General features: G+C 59.7%; 5 protein-coding genes across 5 annotated transcripts; 3 read left to right on the top strand and 2 right to left on the bottom strand.

Annotated features, from left to right (window-relative positions):
- Positions 1-269: 269 nt before the first annotated feature.
- IUM83_05431 (NAD-specific glutamate dehydrogenase) lies at positions 270-3,449 on the top strand (the record flags this gene model as incomplete). The annotated part of the gene is made up of 1 exon (XM_067929567.1): positions 270-3,449. The coding sequence occupies one exon, from the start codon at positions 270-272 to the stop codon at positions 3,447-3,449; it is 3,180 nt and encodes a 1,059-aa protein (XP_067799580.1).
- A 1,835-nt stretch (positions 3,450-5,284) lies between these two features.
- Positions 5,285-7,036, top strand: IUM83_05432 (uncharacterized protein; the record flags this gene model as incomplete). Its single annotated transcript, XM_067929568.1, has 1 exon — positions 5,285-7,036. The coding sequence occupies one exon, from the start codon at positions 5,285-5,287 to the stop codon at positions 7,034-7,036; it is 1,752 nt and encodes a 583-aa protein (XP_067799607.1).
- A 566-nt stretch (positions 7,037-7,602) lies between these two features.
- On the top strand, positions 7,603-10,194 carry IUM83_05433 (uncharacterized protein; the record flags this gene model as incomplete). The annotated part of the gene is made up of 8 exons (XM_067929569.1): positions 7,603-7,681; positions 7,755-7,762; positions 7,827-7,988; positions 8,054-8,848; positions 8,924-9,019; positions 9,933-9,985; positions 10,072-10,093; positions 10,174-10,194. 8 exons carry the CDS (start codon positions 7,603-7,605, stop codon positions 10,192-10,194), a joined length of 1,236 nt encoding a protein of 411 aa, XP_067799581.1.
- A 440-nt stretch (positions 10,195-10,634) lies between these two features.
- Positions 10,635-12,410, bottom strand: IUM83_05434 (Laminin subunit beta-1; the record flags this gene model as incomplete). The annotated part of the gene is made up of 1 exon (XM_067929570.1): positions 10,635-12,410. One exon carries the CDS (start codon positions 12,408-12,410, stop codon positions 10,635-10,637), a length of 1,776 nt encoding a protein of 591 aa, XP_067799582.1.
- A 225-nt stretch (positions 12,411-12,635) lies between these two features.
- On the bottom strand, positions 12,636-13,592 carry IUM83_05435 (Heat shock factor protein 2; the record flags this gene model as incomplete). Its single annotated transcript, XM_067929571.1, has 1 exon — positions 12,636-13,592. The coding sequence occupies one exon, from the start codon at positions 13,590-13,592 to the stop codon at positions 12,636-12,638; it is 957 nt and encodes a 318-aa protein (XP_067799609.1).
- Between the last annotated feature and the right edge of the window lie 126 nt (positions 13,593-13,718).

Consider the following 13,718-nt stretch of genomic DNA (forward strand, 5'->3'; position numbering starts at 1 on the left):
CAGCGGGCACATATTTCCGGTGCATTCCGTCTGTCTCTGGCGGACAAAGACGCGACCTGCTTGCCACGTCACAGATTTGGCCGGAGACCGCCGAAGTTGCAGTTTTGGTATCAGTGCACGGAGCCATGCTGCTGCACGCGGTGAGCGGGTTGTAAGCACCGACGACGCCGCCCGTCGGCCTTTGCCGGCCGCGTTAAACGGCAGCGCTCATTCCACATTCCGCTCCGTCCGCCACAAGTCCAAGCAGAAGGAAGCCGGCCGCCGTCGAGATGATGCAAGTCTCCCAGTTCCGAGCGCTGCGCCGCGCGCAGTCGACCGTGCACAGCCGCCCGGTGCAGTCGGCGCTGTCCCGAGCCTTCTCGGCGCAGAGCGACGTGGACGTGGAGGTCTGCGAGGAGGAGATGCTGCGCGCGCTCGACAAGTTCCAGAAGGACGCCGCCGGCAACACCGTGCCCTGGTTCCTCGAGAACATGCCGCCCTCGTACTTCCGCTCCGTGCAGGAGGAGGACCGCGTGCAGCACCTGAACGCCATCACGGCGCTCCTCGGCGCGGAGCAGCCCGAGGTGCTGCTCCGCTCGCCCGACCACACGGTCTTCTCGCACTTCCGCTCGGGCGCCAACTTCCCCGGACGTCTGGCCAACGTGCTGGATCAGCTCCCGCAGACGGTGGACGGCGCCACGCTGGCCCGTGTCAAGATCTTCACAGCCCTGGACGACTCGCTCGGCCTCGACATCTTCCGCTTCGGCCAGCAGGAGGCCTTCCTGAACAAGACCGAGGACGAGAAGCAGGCCCGCGCCAGCATCCAGCAGTTCTGCGCTGACATCCAGGCCGGCAAGTACGCCGGCAATGCGTGCTACCCGGTGGCCGGCCCGCACTTCGAGCCTGAGGCCGTCGACGCCTTCCTCAACCAGAGCAACACCATGTACGTGCAGTTCAGCAACCCCCGCCGTCTCGCCAAGCAGATGGAGCTGTTCCAGCGTGTGCGCGGCACCGAGGGCGTGTCGGTTGACGTCGAGCACAACTGGGAGAACCGCAACGAGGAGAACAAATACGCCGCCAGCGGCGTCCCGCAGACCATGCTGACCATTGCGGCGGCCAACGTGATCCCCAAGAGCTTCATGCAGAAGGCTGCCACCTACCTGGGCCTGTGCAACCTCAACGTGGTGCGCGCCCACCTGGATGTGGTCAAGGACACGGAGAGCAACAACGGTGACGGCCACGTCGCCATGGTCCGCATCCTCGTGCAGCCCAGCGAGCAGGCCCTGCAGGACAACTTCGAGTTCGAGTGGTCAAAGATTTCGGGCAACCTCAAGTACCTCAAGTGGGTGGACGATCGCCCCGTGCACCTGACGCTGCAGCACCCCGACCTGGGCATCTCGCGCGCCGAGCTCATCTACGCCTACGGCAACATGCTGCACGGCGTCCTGGCAAAGAAGGACCCGTTCGCGTACTCTTTGACTCGTATCATGGAGACGCTGGAACACGACCAGCACCTGCCGTTCGCTTCGAGCATCTCGGACTTCTTCCTGAGGAAGTTCGACCCGCAGCAGCAGGCTTTGACCGACGCTGAGCAAGATGCTATCGTCGACGAGATCAAGGCGGACATCCGCCGCAACGTCGAGCACGAGGACGCCATTGTGCTGCTGAACAGCATGGCCGATGCAGTTCGCGGCACGCTCCGCACCAACAAATTCGTGCGCGAGCGCTACGCTCTGTCGCTCCGCATGGACCCCAAGATTATGGGTTACGGCACCGTGGGCAAGGACACCCCGTTCGGCGTGTTCTTCATCTACGGTCGCCGCTTCAAGGGCTTCCACGTGCGCTTCCGTGACATTGCTCGCGGTGGTCTCCGCATGGTGTACCCCAGCTCCACGGACGCCCACGCGCTCGAGAGCGCCCGTCAGTACAACGAGGCGTACAATCTTGCCTTCGCCCAGCAGCTCAAGAACAAGGACATCCCGGAAGGCGGCTCGAAGGCCGTGGTTCTGTGCGACCCGATTGTCGGACCTGTTGGTGACGTTGCCCCGCGTGACTTCATCATCCGCAAGAGTGTCAAGGCCTTCTCGGACGCCCTGCTTGACCTGAACACTACCGACGATGCCGTGAAGGAGAAGGTCGTTGACTACTACGGCCAGGACGAGCTTATCTACCTCGGCCCGGATGAGAACATCATCCCGGAGGACATCACGTGGATGACCAACCGTGCTGCTGACCGCGGCTACCCGGTGCCGCGCGCCTTCATCAGCTCCAAGCCCGACGCCGGCTTCAACCACAAGGTGTACGGTGTCACCAGCGAGGGTGTGGCTGTCTTTGCCGATGTCGCCCTGCGCTCGCAGAACATTGACCCCACCAAGCAGCCGTTCACGGTCAAGATCACGGGCGGAACCGATGGTGACGTTGCTGGCAACGTGATCAAGATTCTGCACCGCGAGTACGGCAGCAACCTGCGCGTCGTCGGCATTTGCGACGGCACGGGTGTGGTCGAGGACCCGCAAGGCCTCGACATGGGCGAGCTGCTGCGTCTGGTGGACGAGTCGCTGCCCCTGTCCAGCTTCAACGACTCGAAGATCTCGTCGGCGACGGGCGTCAAGCACGACATCAACACGGCTGAGGGCATCCGTGCTCGCAACTCGATGCACAACCGCGTGAAGAGCGACCTGTTCATTCCCGCTGGCGGCCGTCCCAACACCATCAACGAGCACAACTGGCGCGACTACCTCGACGCCGACGGAAAGCCGTCGTCGAGCCTGATCGTGGAGGGTGCCAACCTGTTCATCACGCCCGAGGCGCGTCAGCTGCTGTTCGACAACGCCGGCGTGGTGATTGTCAAGGACAGCTCAGCCAACAAGTGTGGTGTGGTGTGCTCGTCGTACGAGATCGTGGCCAGCATGCTCCTCGAGACCGACGAGTTCCTCGCCGTCAAGGACGAGCTCGTTGTTGAAGTGGTCGACAAGCTGCGTGCTCTGGCGCGCGTGGAGGCCCAGCTGCTGTTCCGCGAGTACAAGAAGGACCCGTCGTCGGCGCTGCCTCCTGCCAGTGAGCGCATCAGTCGCGCGATCACCCGCGTGCATGACGCCGTCCTGGCCCACTTCGACAACGTGTGCGAGGAGGACCAGCAGATCCTGTTCACGCTCATCGAGGAGCACCTGCCGCCCAAGCTCCGCGAGTTGGCGCTGCACCGCGTGCACCAGAACGTGCCGCTTGCCTACATCCGATCCATCGTGGCCTCGAGCCTGGCCAGCAAGATCGTGTACCGTGAGGGCCTGCAGTTCACGGAGGCGCTGCCGGATACCAACCTGGGCAACATGGCGCTGCAGTACCTCAAGCAGGAGAAGAAGGTGCAGCGCCTTGTGCAGGACGTGCGCGCGTCGCAGCTTGCTAACAAGGACGACATCGCCGACCTCATTGCTCGCGGTGGCGTTCGCGCCGGCATGGACACCCCCAACTAAATTGTGCATTAACAGAAAGGAGGGTATCAGGGTAGTAGATGTATCACATGAACAAAGCTTTAGTTTTCAACTGTTTGATTTTGACACCAACGCCGTTTTGGAAAGTATATCTAGCACAAGTTTCGCACGAATAAAGCCAAGCATCCCACGAGCTGAGCGGGGGCCTCTGCTCCTGAGATGCTTGATTAGAGCGCTCGAAATGAGGCGGTGTCAATGACAGCTATCGGCAATATCCAGAAAGGCTATCCCTGTCAACGGCAACACCTCTGACACCACCAAGTTCAGCTTCTGTAGTAGGTCGTACTGATAAAACGCAAACACACGCGGGGGAAGCTGGCACTTACGCCAGTTGTCTGCCGAGTGTATTGCGCTTGCCGGCTTTGAGATAAAACTAGAAGTGATAAAACGAAAACACGCATGCCGACTAGCTGCTCTACCTCACCATCACTAGCGTCCCAGTGGTGGCACTCTACACGACACTCAGTAAGAGCTCCCTACTGCAACTTGCACCTTGCACCAGCTTGAGTCAGCGAACGCATGCACGATGTGTTCTGGAGCACGCCAAGGCGCCCGAGCCCAGCACCCCTGCACACTGGCTGGCTGAGCAACAGCACTCGCTGAGCAACAGCACACGTGGCTAACTGCAACCACATGCTGGCAGCAGCCCGCTGCCTAGCATCGCCGCCTTACTCGACTGTATTACGTGGTCGTGGTTGGGCTTTCATGCCGCCACCCACTACAGTCCCCCACCAAGCCCAATCTGACCACTCGGACAAATTGATATGTAGCAAGAATTTGTGTGACTATCTTGTGATCGCACTTAATCGGAGTGGTGTGCGGGCTATTTGCCGACATGGCGACGGAGCAGGATGCTGAAGACCTTGCTAGTCAGGTGAAGACGGTGAAAGACAATGTCATCGGAGAGAAGACTGTGAAGATGTACACCCGTGGAATATGTCGCTACGTGGCGTGCGAAGCGTCCTGTGCGATGGTTTCATTGATGCTTTGCGCGCCGGTGCTTTTCTGCGCCGAGAAGGCTCGGGACAGCGCCGACTGCACCGGGCGGCTGTGCACGGTCGACTGCGCGCGGCGCAGCGCTCGGAACTGGGAGACTTGCATCATCTCGACGGCGGCCGGCTTCCTTCTGCTTGGACTTGTGGCGGACGGAGCGGAATGTGGAATGAGCGCTGCCGTTTAACGCGGCCGGCAAAGGCCGACGGGCGGCGTCGTCGGTGCTTACAACCCGCTCACCGCGTGCAGCAGCATGGCTCCGTGCACTGATACCAAAACTGCAACTTCGGCGGTCTCCGGCCAAATCTGTGACGTGGCAAGCAGGTCGCGTCTTTGTCCGCCAGAGACAGACGGAATGCACCGGAAATATGTGCCCGCTGAACTTGAACACGAAAGCTGGTGCTGCACATCCGGCGGCGACCAAGTCCGCCCGCCGTGGGCCTTGCAGCACTTCGGCCGCGCGCATGCATACATGTATGCTGCACTGTATTTGCACGCTCGGCTTTGACGCAGGGCTAGTGGCGCACGTGGGTGAGCGTAGCGCAATCGGGACTCGACGAGCTCGACGAACTCTCCCACGCGCGACTCGCTAATCGCAACGCGACGAAGCCTCACAATCGCGCGGGGTGCTTTAACACACGCGCCTGCGGTTGAACTTGGCTTGAACCTGCGCGCGCTTCAACCACGTGTTGGGCTTTGCGCAACAGCGTTCGCGCTCTGCTTGGTGTCGGCGAGCGGCTCTTCGCCAGCAGAACCATGCGAAGCGGCGAGGATTCGCGGCCGCGCGCCCCCTGCTTGAACGTGGCGCCTGCACGTCAGTCCAGATGGCCGGCCGGGATGACGCTGCTGCCCTGCGCGCTCACGGCGAAGCTGCGTCAGACGCGCTGCCTGCAGACCAGTCCCTGCGCGCGCCGGCAACTGCAACTGCAAGTGGAGGCTCGGGATCTGCGGAGCGCCGGACAAGCGGCGGCGTGTTGAAGCTGGCGCTCGGAGATTCGATCGCCGGTGCTGCTGTTGCTGTTGATGTTGCGGCTGCGGCTGCGGCTGCCCAAGCGGAACCAAATCCGTCGGGCAGGTCGAGTATCCGCAGTCGAGACGAAATCCCCTCCACGCTTTCGACGCCGACGCTGAATGAGGAGCTGGAACTCGCCGCGCTGCGTCTGGAGCTCGCACGAGTCCGGCAATCACTCGAGGAGGACGACATTGAGGTTGATGGAGCGCCTGCTGCAGGCGATGTAATTGCTGCTCCAGCAGCTGAGTCTGCAGACGACGGCGATTCCTCCGACACCACCGAGTTCCGCGTCCTTGCATTCGGCGCCGGGACCTACCGGGGACAGGCTCGACTGCGACGCCAGCTGGAGCAGAGTGAGTGGGAGCCGCACGGCCTCGGCGTGCTGACAACGGCATCAGGTCACACATACTGCGGCCAATGGCTCAACGGGGCGCGAGTGGGTCACGGCACGAGCTACGGTCCCGATTTGCACTATGAAGGCGACGTCAGTGCTGCGGGAGGTACGGCGGTGCTGCCGCTGCCCACCCCTGGAAGCCGTCATGGGGTGGGGTTCTACACGTTTGGGGCTCTCTTCGTCGGATGCTGGGGGGCTACTGGTGCCTTGGCACCTCCTGAAATCCTTCGTCCACAGGGTCTCGGTAGTCTGCAATCTTCAGCGGATACCCTCGCTGTAGACGGATGGTGCCACGGTCTCCGATGTTCGCATCAATGCCCATCCGCGATGGACGCTTTGAGTTTCAGACTGCCCGCCGGTATCCGTTTGCAAGACCAACCGCTGCGTGGGTTGCTGGTCGCGGACGAGAAGCTCAAGTACTGGCGTGGGAGGTCGCTGAAGCGAGCTCTGTGCGCATGGTCTCGGCTGTGCTGTGACTTCCACATTGCCCAGGCGAAACGCAGTCGGTTGCTGGCCCTGAACACACAAGCACAAGCTCGACGAGCCGAGCAGCGAGCAATCAAAGAGGATACTGATCGGCAAAAAGCTGCGAGAAGTCAAGATGCCGCTGGGCTGTTGGATCTGCTGACCAAATCTCGGGACGCGCAAGAGCAGCGTAGCCAGCGACGGCAGCTGTATGCCCAGCGACTTGTTGGTGCTATCAAACAGCGCGATCTCGCCCAGGCCTGTGTTGTGAAGCAACAGAGCGCAGTGATGACGTTGGAGGCCGAGCTCCAAGAGATTGTGGAGTTGTTAGCAGAGGCTCGGCAGGCTCAAGAACACTGTGCTCAGTATGCTCGCGAGCTGCACGTCCTCAAACGTCAGGTCGAGAACGCGTCCGTCAAGCTCAACGCCGTTCGTTTCGACCAGCGGCGTAATGCGGTGCCTCCCGGAAGCTCTCTGCAAGAACAGGAGCACCAACGGAGCTTATCCCAGCGTAGTGTTCCTCCGACACCGCTAAAGAAGACACCCCGGCAACGAGAAGACGCCGCCGACAACAACTCGGCCCCATTCAGTGGTGGTAAGAGTACGCAACCCGACCAGCAGTTCGTTTGTGACGTTCCTGGGTGTATGTGCGGCATTCCGCGCGACGTGTTCCTTCGTGTTGGTGCGGCACTAAACGACGAGTAGGTAGCTGGCATCGCTGGGTCGAGTTTTGTTTGGCCCGAAAGCCTTCAGTCGACATGTTGGCGCTTCGCGAAATCGACTCCAAGCACGGCAGCTAAAGTGTGGTTGCGTGGTCAGAAGGGTACTTGAAAACTGCCTGCGTAATGGTACCAGACTAAGGATACCTTATGTAATCTCAGACAAAAGAAGTGCTGCCGTTGTTATCTGCCTCATGAGCCTAGTAGCAAACCTAACGTTCATGTTAACCAAGGCTGCTAGAAGTTGCTCGATCTTGCGCGGTGCTATGCGAGTGTCGCCAAGTGTCCTCCTCTCAAAGCCTCGTTGACGATGCCTTACCACTTCGGCTGTTACTCCTTTTTTTTAGGCTGCTGAGGGGATTCTCAACGAGGAGACTTACTCCGCATTAGCGCATGGCACTTGGAACCGCTTCAGATTCGTCGCATTCGCAGGGGTTACCCATTTTCGACAATCCGTTCACTAACGCACACAGCAGGGAAGGCACGCTGAAAAGCGCACGAGTTGGTCTGCCTTAGCTCAACTACTTGCGCTTCATTTCTGCATTGAGCACGATGGAAAACAAGCAGCACGAGCTTGGCCATGCGGATCCGGCTTCAGAACTGGATAAAGAGAGCGAGGTTCCGACCCGAGGTGAGCGTTTGATGCCAAATAAAGAGGTCGTGTTATGTTGTTTACTAACGTTTGCGTTTGTGTTCATGTGTAGGTGGAGCGGTACTGATATTTTGCGCCTGGACTCGACGGATTTGAGATCTACTTGCTAATGTGCGTGTTCCAGGTCGCGTTTTTGGAGAATCATGGAGCTGTCGTGAAGAGCAAGTCGCCCTCGAATGCAGCACTACTGAAAGCTGGCTTAAAGACCAACTTGTCTCCGGCGGAGGCAACAGCTCAATTGCGGGTGTTATGTCGGAAGTTCGCTGCTCTCACGGAGAAAGTAAAGGTTCGTAGCGTTTTATTATACGAGTAGAGTGTTCGTCCGGCTGAGGTTCGTGCTGTCTTGGTTAGGAGGAAACAAAAGTTCGCGAAGCTGCGGAACGAGAAGTTCGACGACTTAAAGCGCTGCTTGATAAAGACTCGTCCCCCGTCGTTGCCTCCTGTCGTGCCGAAACACAAGCCTACGTTCGCGAGCTCAAGGAGACCCAAGAGAAACTAAAGCGTGAGTTGCGACTAGAGAAAGAGAAAAACGAGCGGATCGTGGCCAAGGCGCTTGAACTCGAACGCGAAAAGAGCGCACTCCTTGCATCTCAGTCTCAACAGCAAACGCAAACAAGCGCTAGATCGCAGCAGGACACAAATTCGGGAAGCCTGAAGCATCAGTCTGCTTGGGATAAGGAGCAGGTGTATAAAATTCAGTCAACACTCAAGCTCACGATTGAGGAGCTTGAAGAGGAGCTGTCGCGAAAAGAGGAGGAAGTTCAAACATATCGGGAGCGGTCACAGCGCGATCGTGTTCGCATTAAGGCGCTTGAGGACGAGATTCGCGCCAAGGACGACGCACAGCATGCTGCTCAAGAAGCTCGGCGACAGCTTGAAGCCGATTTAAGGCAGGCACAGAATGACATTACAAGTGAACTGGAAAACATGCAGCGTATCCACGACCAGGCTCAGGAGGATCGTGCGCTGCGAGATACGCTAGAGCAGCAATTGGTCACGTTAGGTGAAGTGAACGCTGCTCTGGAACAACGCAGCCGTGCGCTTGTTCGCCGGTTGGAGCTGTCAGCAGCTGTGACACAGGAATGCCAAGACCTTAAACTGCAGCTTCGAGATGCCGAGGTGGACAATGAAACATTGGTCCAAACGGTAAGGAGTCTGCGTACTTGTATTCTTTTATCTAGATACAACTAGGTCGCGAACTAACCCACGTCGTCTTGCCAGATTCGTAACCTGAAGGACGAGCAGTTCGGTCGTGAAAAGGACTGGAAAGTGCGGTTAGAGAGTGCCAAGGAAGAGAAGGCTCAAGTAGAGCAGCAAGTGCGTGAATTGCAAGAGGATCTTGCGTCGCTCCAGGCGCAAAATTCGCTTTTTTCAGAATGGATGCTAGTTCGCAATGAGAACGCGATAGCTGCGCAGCGTGATATCCCTCAAGACTCCGAGTACCCTCAGCAATCTCAACAATCACAACCACCATCTACATCACCTACGGCTAAACGCAAGAGTTCGTCTTGGCACTTGGAGCAAGACTACGATGCCGACTGTAGCAGCACGTACGCTTACCGCGATTCCACGGTCACCAACTTACGCGGACGCCGGTCTGCTTCCCCACGAAAAAGTGCTAGAAACGACGACGACGACGACTTGCACTACATGTTTTCAAAGCCAAGTGTGCGGTCTCGCCCGAGTACACCAGCATCTCCAAGGCAATCGTCGTCGCGGAAGTGGCAATCTCCCCGCCCTTTAAGTCCTCGTGGAGTAGCACGCCCTCGCAACATGGAGCAAAGCGCTAAAGCAGCACCTCGTTCACCGCGTGAAACTGTGCGGCGAAAGATGTCGACGACTTCGTTGTCGTCTGTGTGCTCGTCAGCTACGTCCTCAACACCAAGCGCTTCTTCGTCCTCTGTTAGAGACGATCATGAGCGATTGCGAAAACTCATGAGCCGAAATCGAGAACTACAGCAGCGACTGCAACAAGAAACTATGGCCACGCAAACCCTGGAGCGGGAAATCACCAACATGACGTCTTAAGCTGGATCAAATATACATGGGAAACCGGGGCATAGTTTCCTCGCTAACATAATGCGTCCCGCGCTGGAATGGACGAAGATCCTATTGATGTAGCTCCTGGCGGTACGCAGAGATCTTAATATGATGGCACGAAGCATCGAGCTACTTTCAACTTCTGGTAAGTACTTCGAAGTATTTCGTAACGTCACTGTGATTGATATAGTGTGCGGCGCATTACATCGCTCAGTTATTTATCACGTTCCACAACTTGATAAGGTACTGGATCACGACTAGATGGCTCAAGAAACAGCATCACTGACTTCGTGGTCGACTACGCCGATCGGAAATCGAAGTGCCTGAAGCTGGGTCTGTGGTGGACGAAAGGTATGTATTATATATGTGCTATTCAGTTGAACCATTTTACTGACAAGAACATTGCGTTACCTTTGCCTGGAATGCTGTAGCTGGTGGTCTTGCTTCAGTAGTTTTGGTGGATACTCATCGAACTCTTCTTCATGCAAGATCACGCTTGTGGTCCAACGGTTCAACGAGTCGGGCAATCGTGAAAGAAGAGGGCGAGTGCAAAGCGCACAATGGAGTGGGTGTCCTCGCCAGCTCATTACTGTATTATTTTGCGCACGGGGTGACCAAATTGTGGGAAACCATACACGCGATGGAAATGGCTAACGGGGTCTCTGCAACAGATCCTTTGGGCCGTGGTGTTTGCCGCTGTCGCGAGCGGGGTGGTGTCGCCCGAGCTGCCAGATTAGCTACAACTTTGTCGACGGATTCCTTGTACTGACTTACAGTAGTCCAGCGGAGATGAAGCGAGTTTAGCACTATTGAACAGCGCAGAGTTTACCTTTTTCAAACTCAGTTTTGGTAATGACGAGCTCTGATGAAAGAGTTCGTCCGTCTTACCTAGTTATTTCTTCTTAGCGCCTTCTGTGGGCTGACTTCCACTCTCCTCGTACAACTTGCTAACGTAGTCGATCATGCGTTGTGACTCGTGCTTGATCCTCTCCTCTACTCCAGTTAAAGCTTCACGCAACGAAGTATCTGTAAGTATGCGACGCATACTGCTCAGCAACTCCTCGTCGCGCTTACGTAGCGCCGACAAGCAGTTCCTGTCCTCCTCCACATGCGCCTCAAGGCCTGCGGCTTTCTCTTCAAGCTCTTCAGCAACAGCGGACACGCCTAATGCTCGGTACGATGCAGCCTCGCCGCGTGCCGCTGTCAACTTAGCCTCATTCTCCTCCACGCGCGACATCATAAACTTCACGCAGGGCAGCTCGCATTCGAAGTAATTCAGCGACGCCTCGAGCTGCTGCGAGATACAGGACGTCTGCTTCGCACGCAGTGCATGCACCTGGCTGTGGGCAAGCCGTGCCTGGCGCACTTCATTTTCCACTCGACTTACTTCGGTAGTGATAACGCGTCGACGTTGCGCTCTGGAAAACCGCCGCGCGACGTGCTGGTGCTCGGCACGGAATCGCGCCGTGTCCGCGATGAAGCGCTCCTCCACCGCACGCATCCCCTCATCAGCTTGGTATTGCTCTCCAGCCACGCGCTCCAGTTCGCTCTTGACAGCACGCAGCTGGGCCTCCAGCTCCTCTTGCTTTTGCCGCAGACCCTGCGCCTCCGCGCTCGCCTCCGCCTTCTTTTTGCGCAGTGGGGCCAGCTCTGCATCCTTGCGGTCCTGCATGTCCTGCAGCGCCTTGGTCACCTCCTGCATGGCCGTCTCGTCCTGTGCGATCTGCGAGTCGTCTTCGGGGCTCTGCTCGTCCTCTTCCTCCACTTCCTCCTCCGCTTCACGCTGCTGCTCCGAGCTCTCCACGCGCTCGTCCACCAGCTTGGTGAGCTTCTTGAGCCGCGTCTCGTGCAGCGCCAGCGCGTCGCTCCTCAGGTCCCGTCGCTGGAAGGACTCGCGGATGGTCTGGCCGCGCACAGCCTCGTCCGCACTCGTCACGGCCGCGATCTTGGCCTCCAGGTCCTGCACGTCCTTGGTCAGCGGCGAGTCCAGGTCCACGCCGTGCAGCGACAGCACGTGGGCGCCCACGAGGCGACTGAGGCTCCTCGCGGCGCGCTCCACCTCTGCATTCACGTCCTCCGCGTCCTCTGCGGCGCCTTGCAGCTGCTCGGCGATGGCTCTCACGGCCGCGACGACCTCTCCAGCCATCTGTCGGTGCGGCGCGGCCCCGTCAGCCCCGTCGACGCTGCCCTCCACCGACAGGCAGTTGGCCAGCAGCGCCTCCAGGTTGTCCAGCACCGCGGCAGCGGGCCGCGAGGAGCGCAGCACGTTGGCGAGCAGCAGCGCCAGCGCGTCGCTCTGGAAGAAGGCGAGGATGGTCTCCGTGTGCACGTAGAGCCTGCTCCAGCCCAGCAGGCCCACGAGCGCCGCGTGCGTGTCCGGGATGGCCGCCGCCACCTCCAGGCGGCGCGTGAGCGGCAGCTGCGCCGCGTCCTCCTCCTGCTGCTGCTGCTGCTGCTGCTGCTGCTGGGCGGCTCTGTTGGCGCGGTTCTCGCTCTGGTCGGGATGGGTCTTGCCGCTCTTCTTCCTGCTCTTGGGCTTCTTCGTCCTCTTGGCGCCGCCGGAGCTCGTGGGCGTGCTGGCCGTGCTGGCGCTGCTGCCGCCCAGGCTGCTGGGCTTGGTCAGCGAGCTGAACATGTTGGCGGTCTTGACGGCCTCGTGCGCCAGCATTGCGGCGGTCCTTGGGAGAAGCTGGAGAAGCTGGAGCTGGTGCGCTGCGCGTCCGGAGCGATACTGAGACCGTCGCCCGCGCCCACGTGGTCGCTCTTCTAGATTTGCAAGATCGCCAAGCGCTGCGAGGTATCGGCATACGCAGGGGATGGCGGCTCTCGAGCGTGGCGGAGGGATGCATCATGCATGACATGGGGTGTGTGGGGGTATTGAATGGCAGTTAAACTATAGTCCGAGGCTGAAGATCTCGTCTTCGGCCACGGCCACGGCGGCTGTGGCGTCGTCGTCATGCTTCTTGTCCTGCTCCTCGTGCTCTGCTGCTGCGGGTGCCTCGGCCTTGACGGCCTCAGCCTCAGCTTCAGCCTCGGCCGCCTGCGCTGCGTCGCTTGCTGCCTTGGCCTCCGCTGCGGCGGCGGCGGCCTGGGCCTCGCCGATCTTGGCCGCGGCCGCGCGCAGAGCCGCCTCGTTGTGCTCGCGCGCCGCCAGCTGCGCCTGCTCGTTGATGGACGGCGCGTCCGTCTTGCCTTCGTCCTCTTCCATGCCCGTGGCGGCGGCGCCCACCATGTCCATAGCCTGCGACGTCGTCACGGGCGCCGCCGTGAGCGAGTCCATGAGGAAGGCCGTCTCGTCCGCCGCGGCGGCGCCGGTCGCCGCCATGGGGAGCGACACGGCCGGCGGCACCGACACGGACTGCGGCACGCCCAGCGCCGCCGCGTCATTTGCCACGGCTCCGGGCGCGGCGTCCTCCACCACCACGGGGTCCAGGCGGTGCCGCGAGCAGAAGCGCGCGAACCAGCCGGGCGAGGCCTTGAAGTTGGCCATCTTCTCGTAGTTCTTGGACAGGATGATGGCTTGCTGGCGCACGGCCGTCTGCGTGAGCGGCACGAGCTGGTAGGGCTGCGACTCGCGCATGCGCACGATCCACTGGTACAGCTCCTGCTCGAAGGGCGCGTTGCGCTTGAAGCCGCCGCGCTTGCGCTTGTCGCGGTTCTGCTCGTTGCCCATGTAGTAGCGGTTGCGCACCGTGTCCTTCATCTGCCGCAGCTTGCGGATGGCGCCCTCGGACACGCCGTACTGCTTGGCCAGGTCCACGTTCTTCACCTTGGCCTCGCGCTGCACGATCTCCAGGATCTCCATGCGCTCCTGGTCGTTCAGGCGCCGCCCGGCGCCGCGTCGTCCCATTCCTCTACCGGTACAGTGTAATAGCTGCTGATGCCTTTGGACGCACGCTCTCGACCACCGTCGCCGATACAGGAAACCGGTTCTGAGTCCGGCTTCCTCTCTAAGTACGAGACCAATGGCTCACAG

Source organism: Phytophthora cinnamomi (genome assembly GCF_018691715.1).
Source record: "Phytophthora cinnamomi strain GKB4 chromosome Unknown Contig4, whole genome shotgun sequence".
Classification (NCBI taxonomy): Eukaryota; Oomycota; class Peronosporomycetes; order Peronosporales; family Peronosporaceae; genus Phytophthora; species Phytophthora cinnamomi.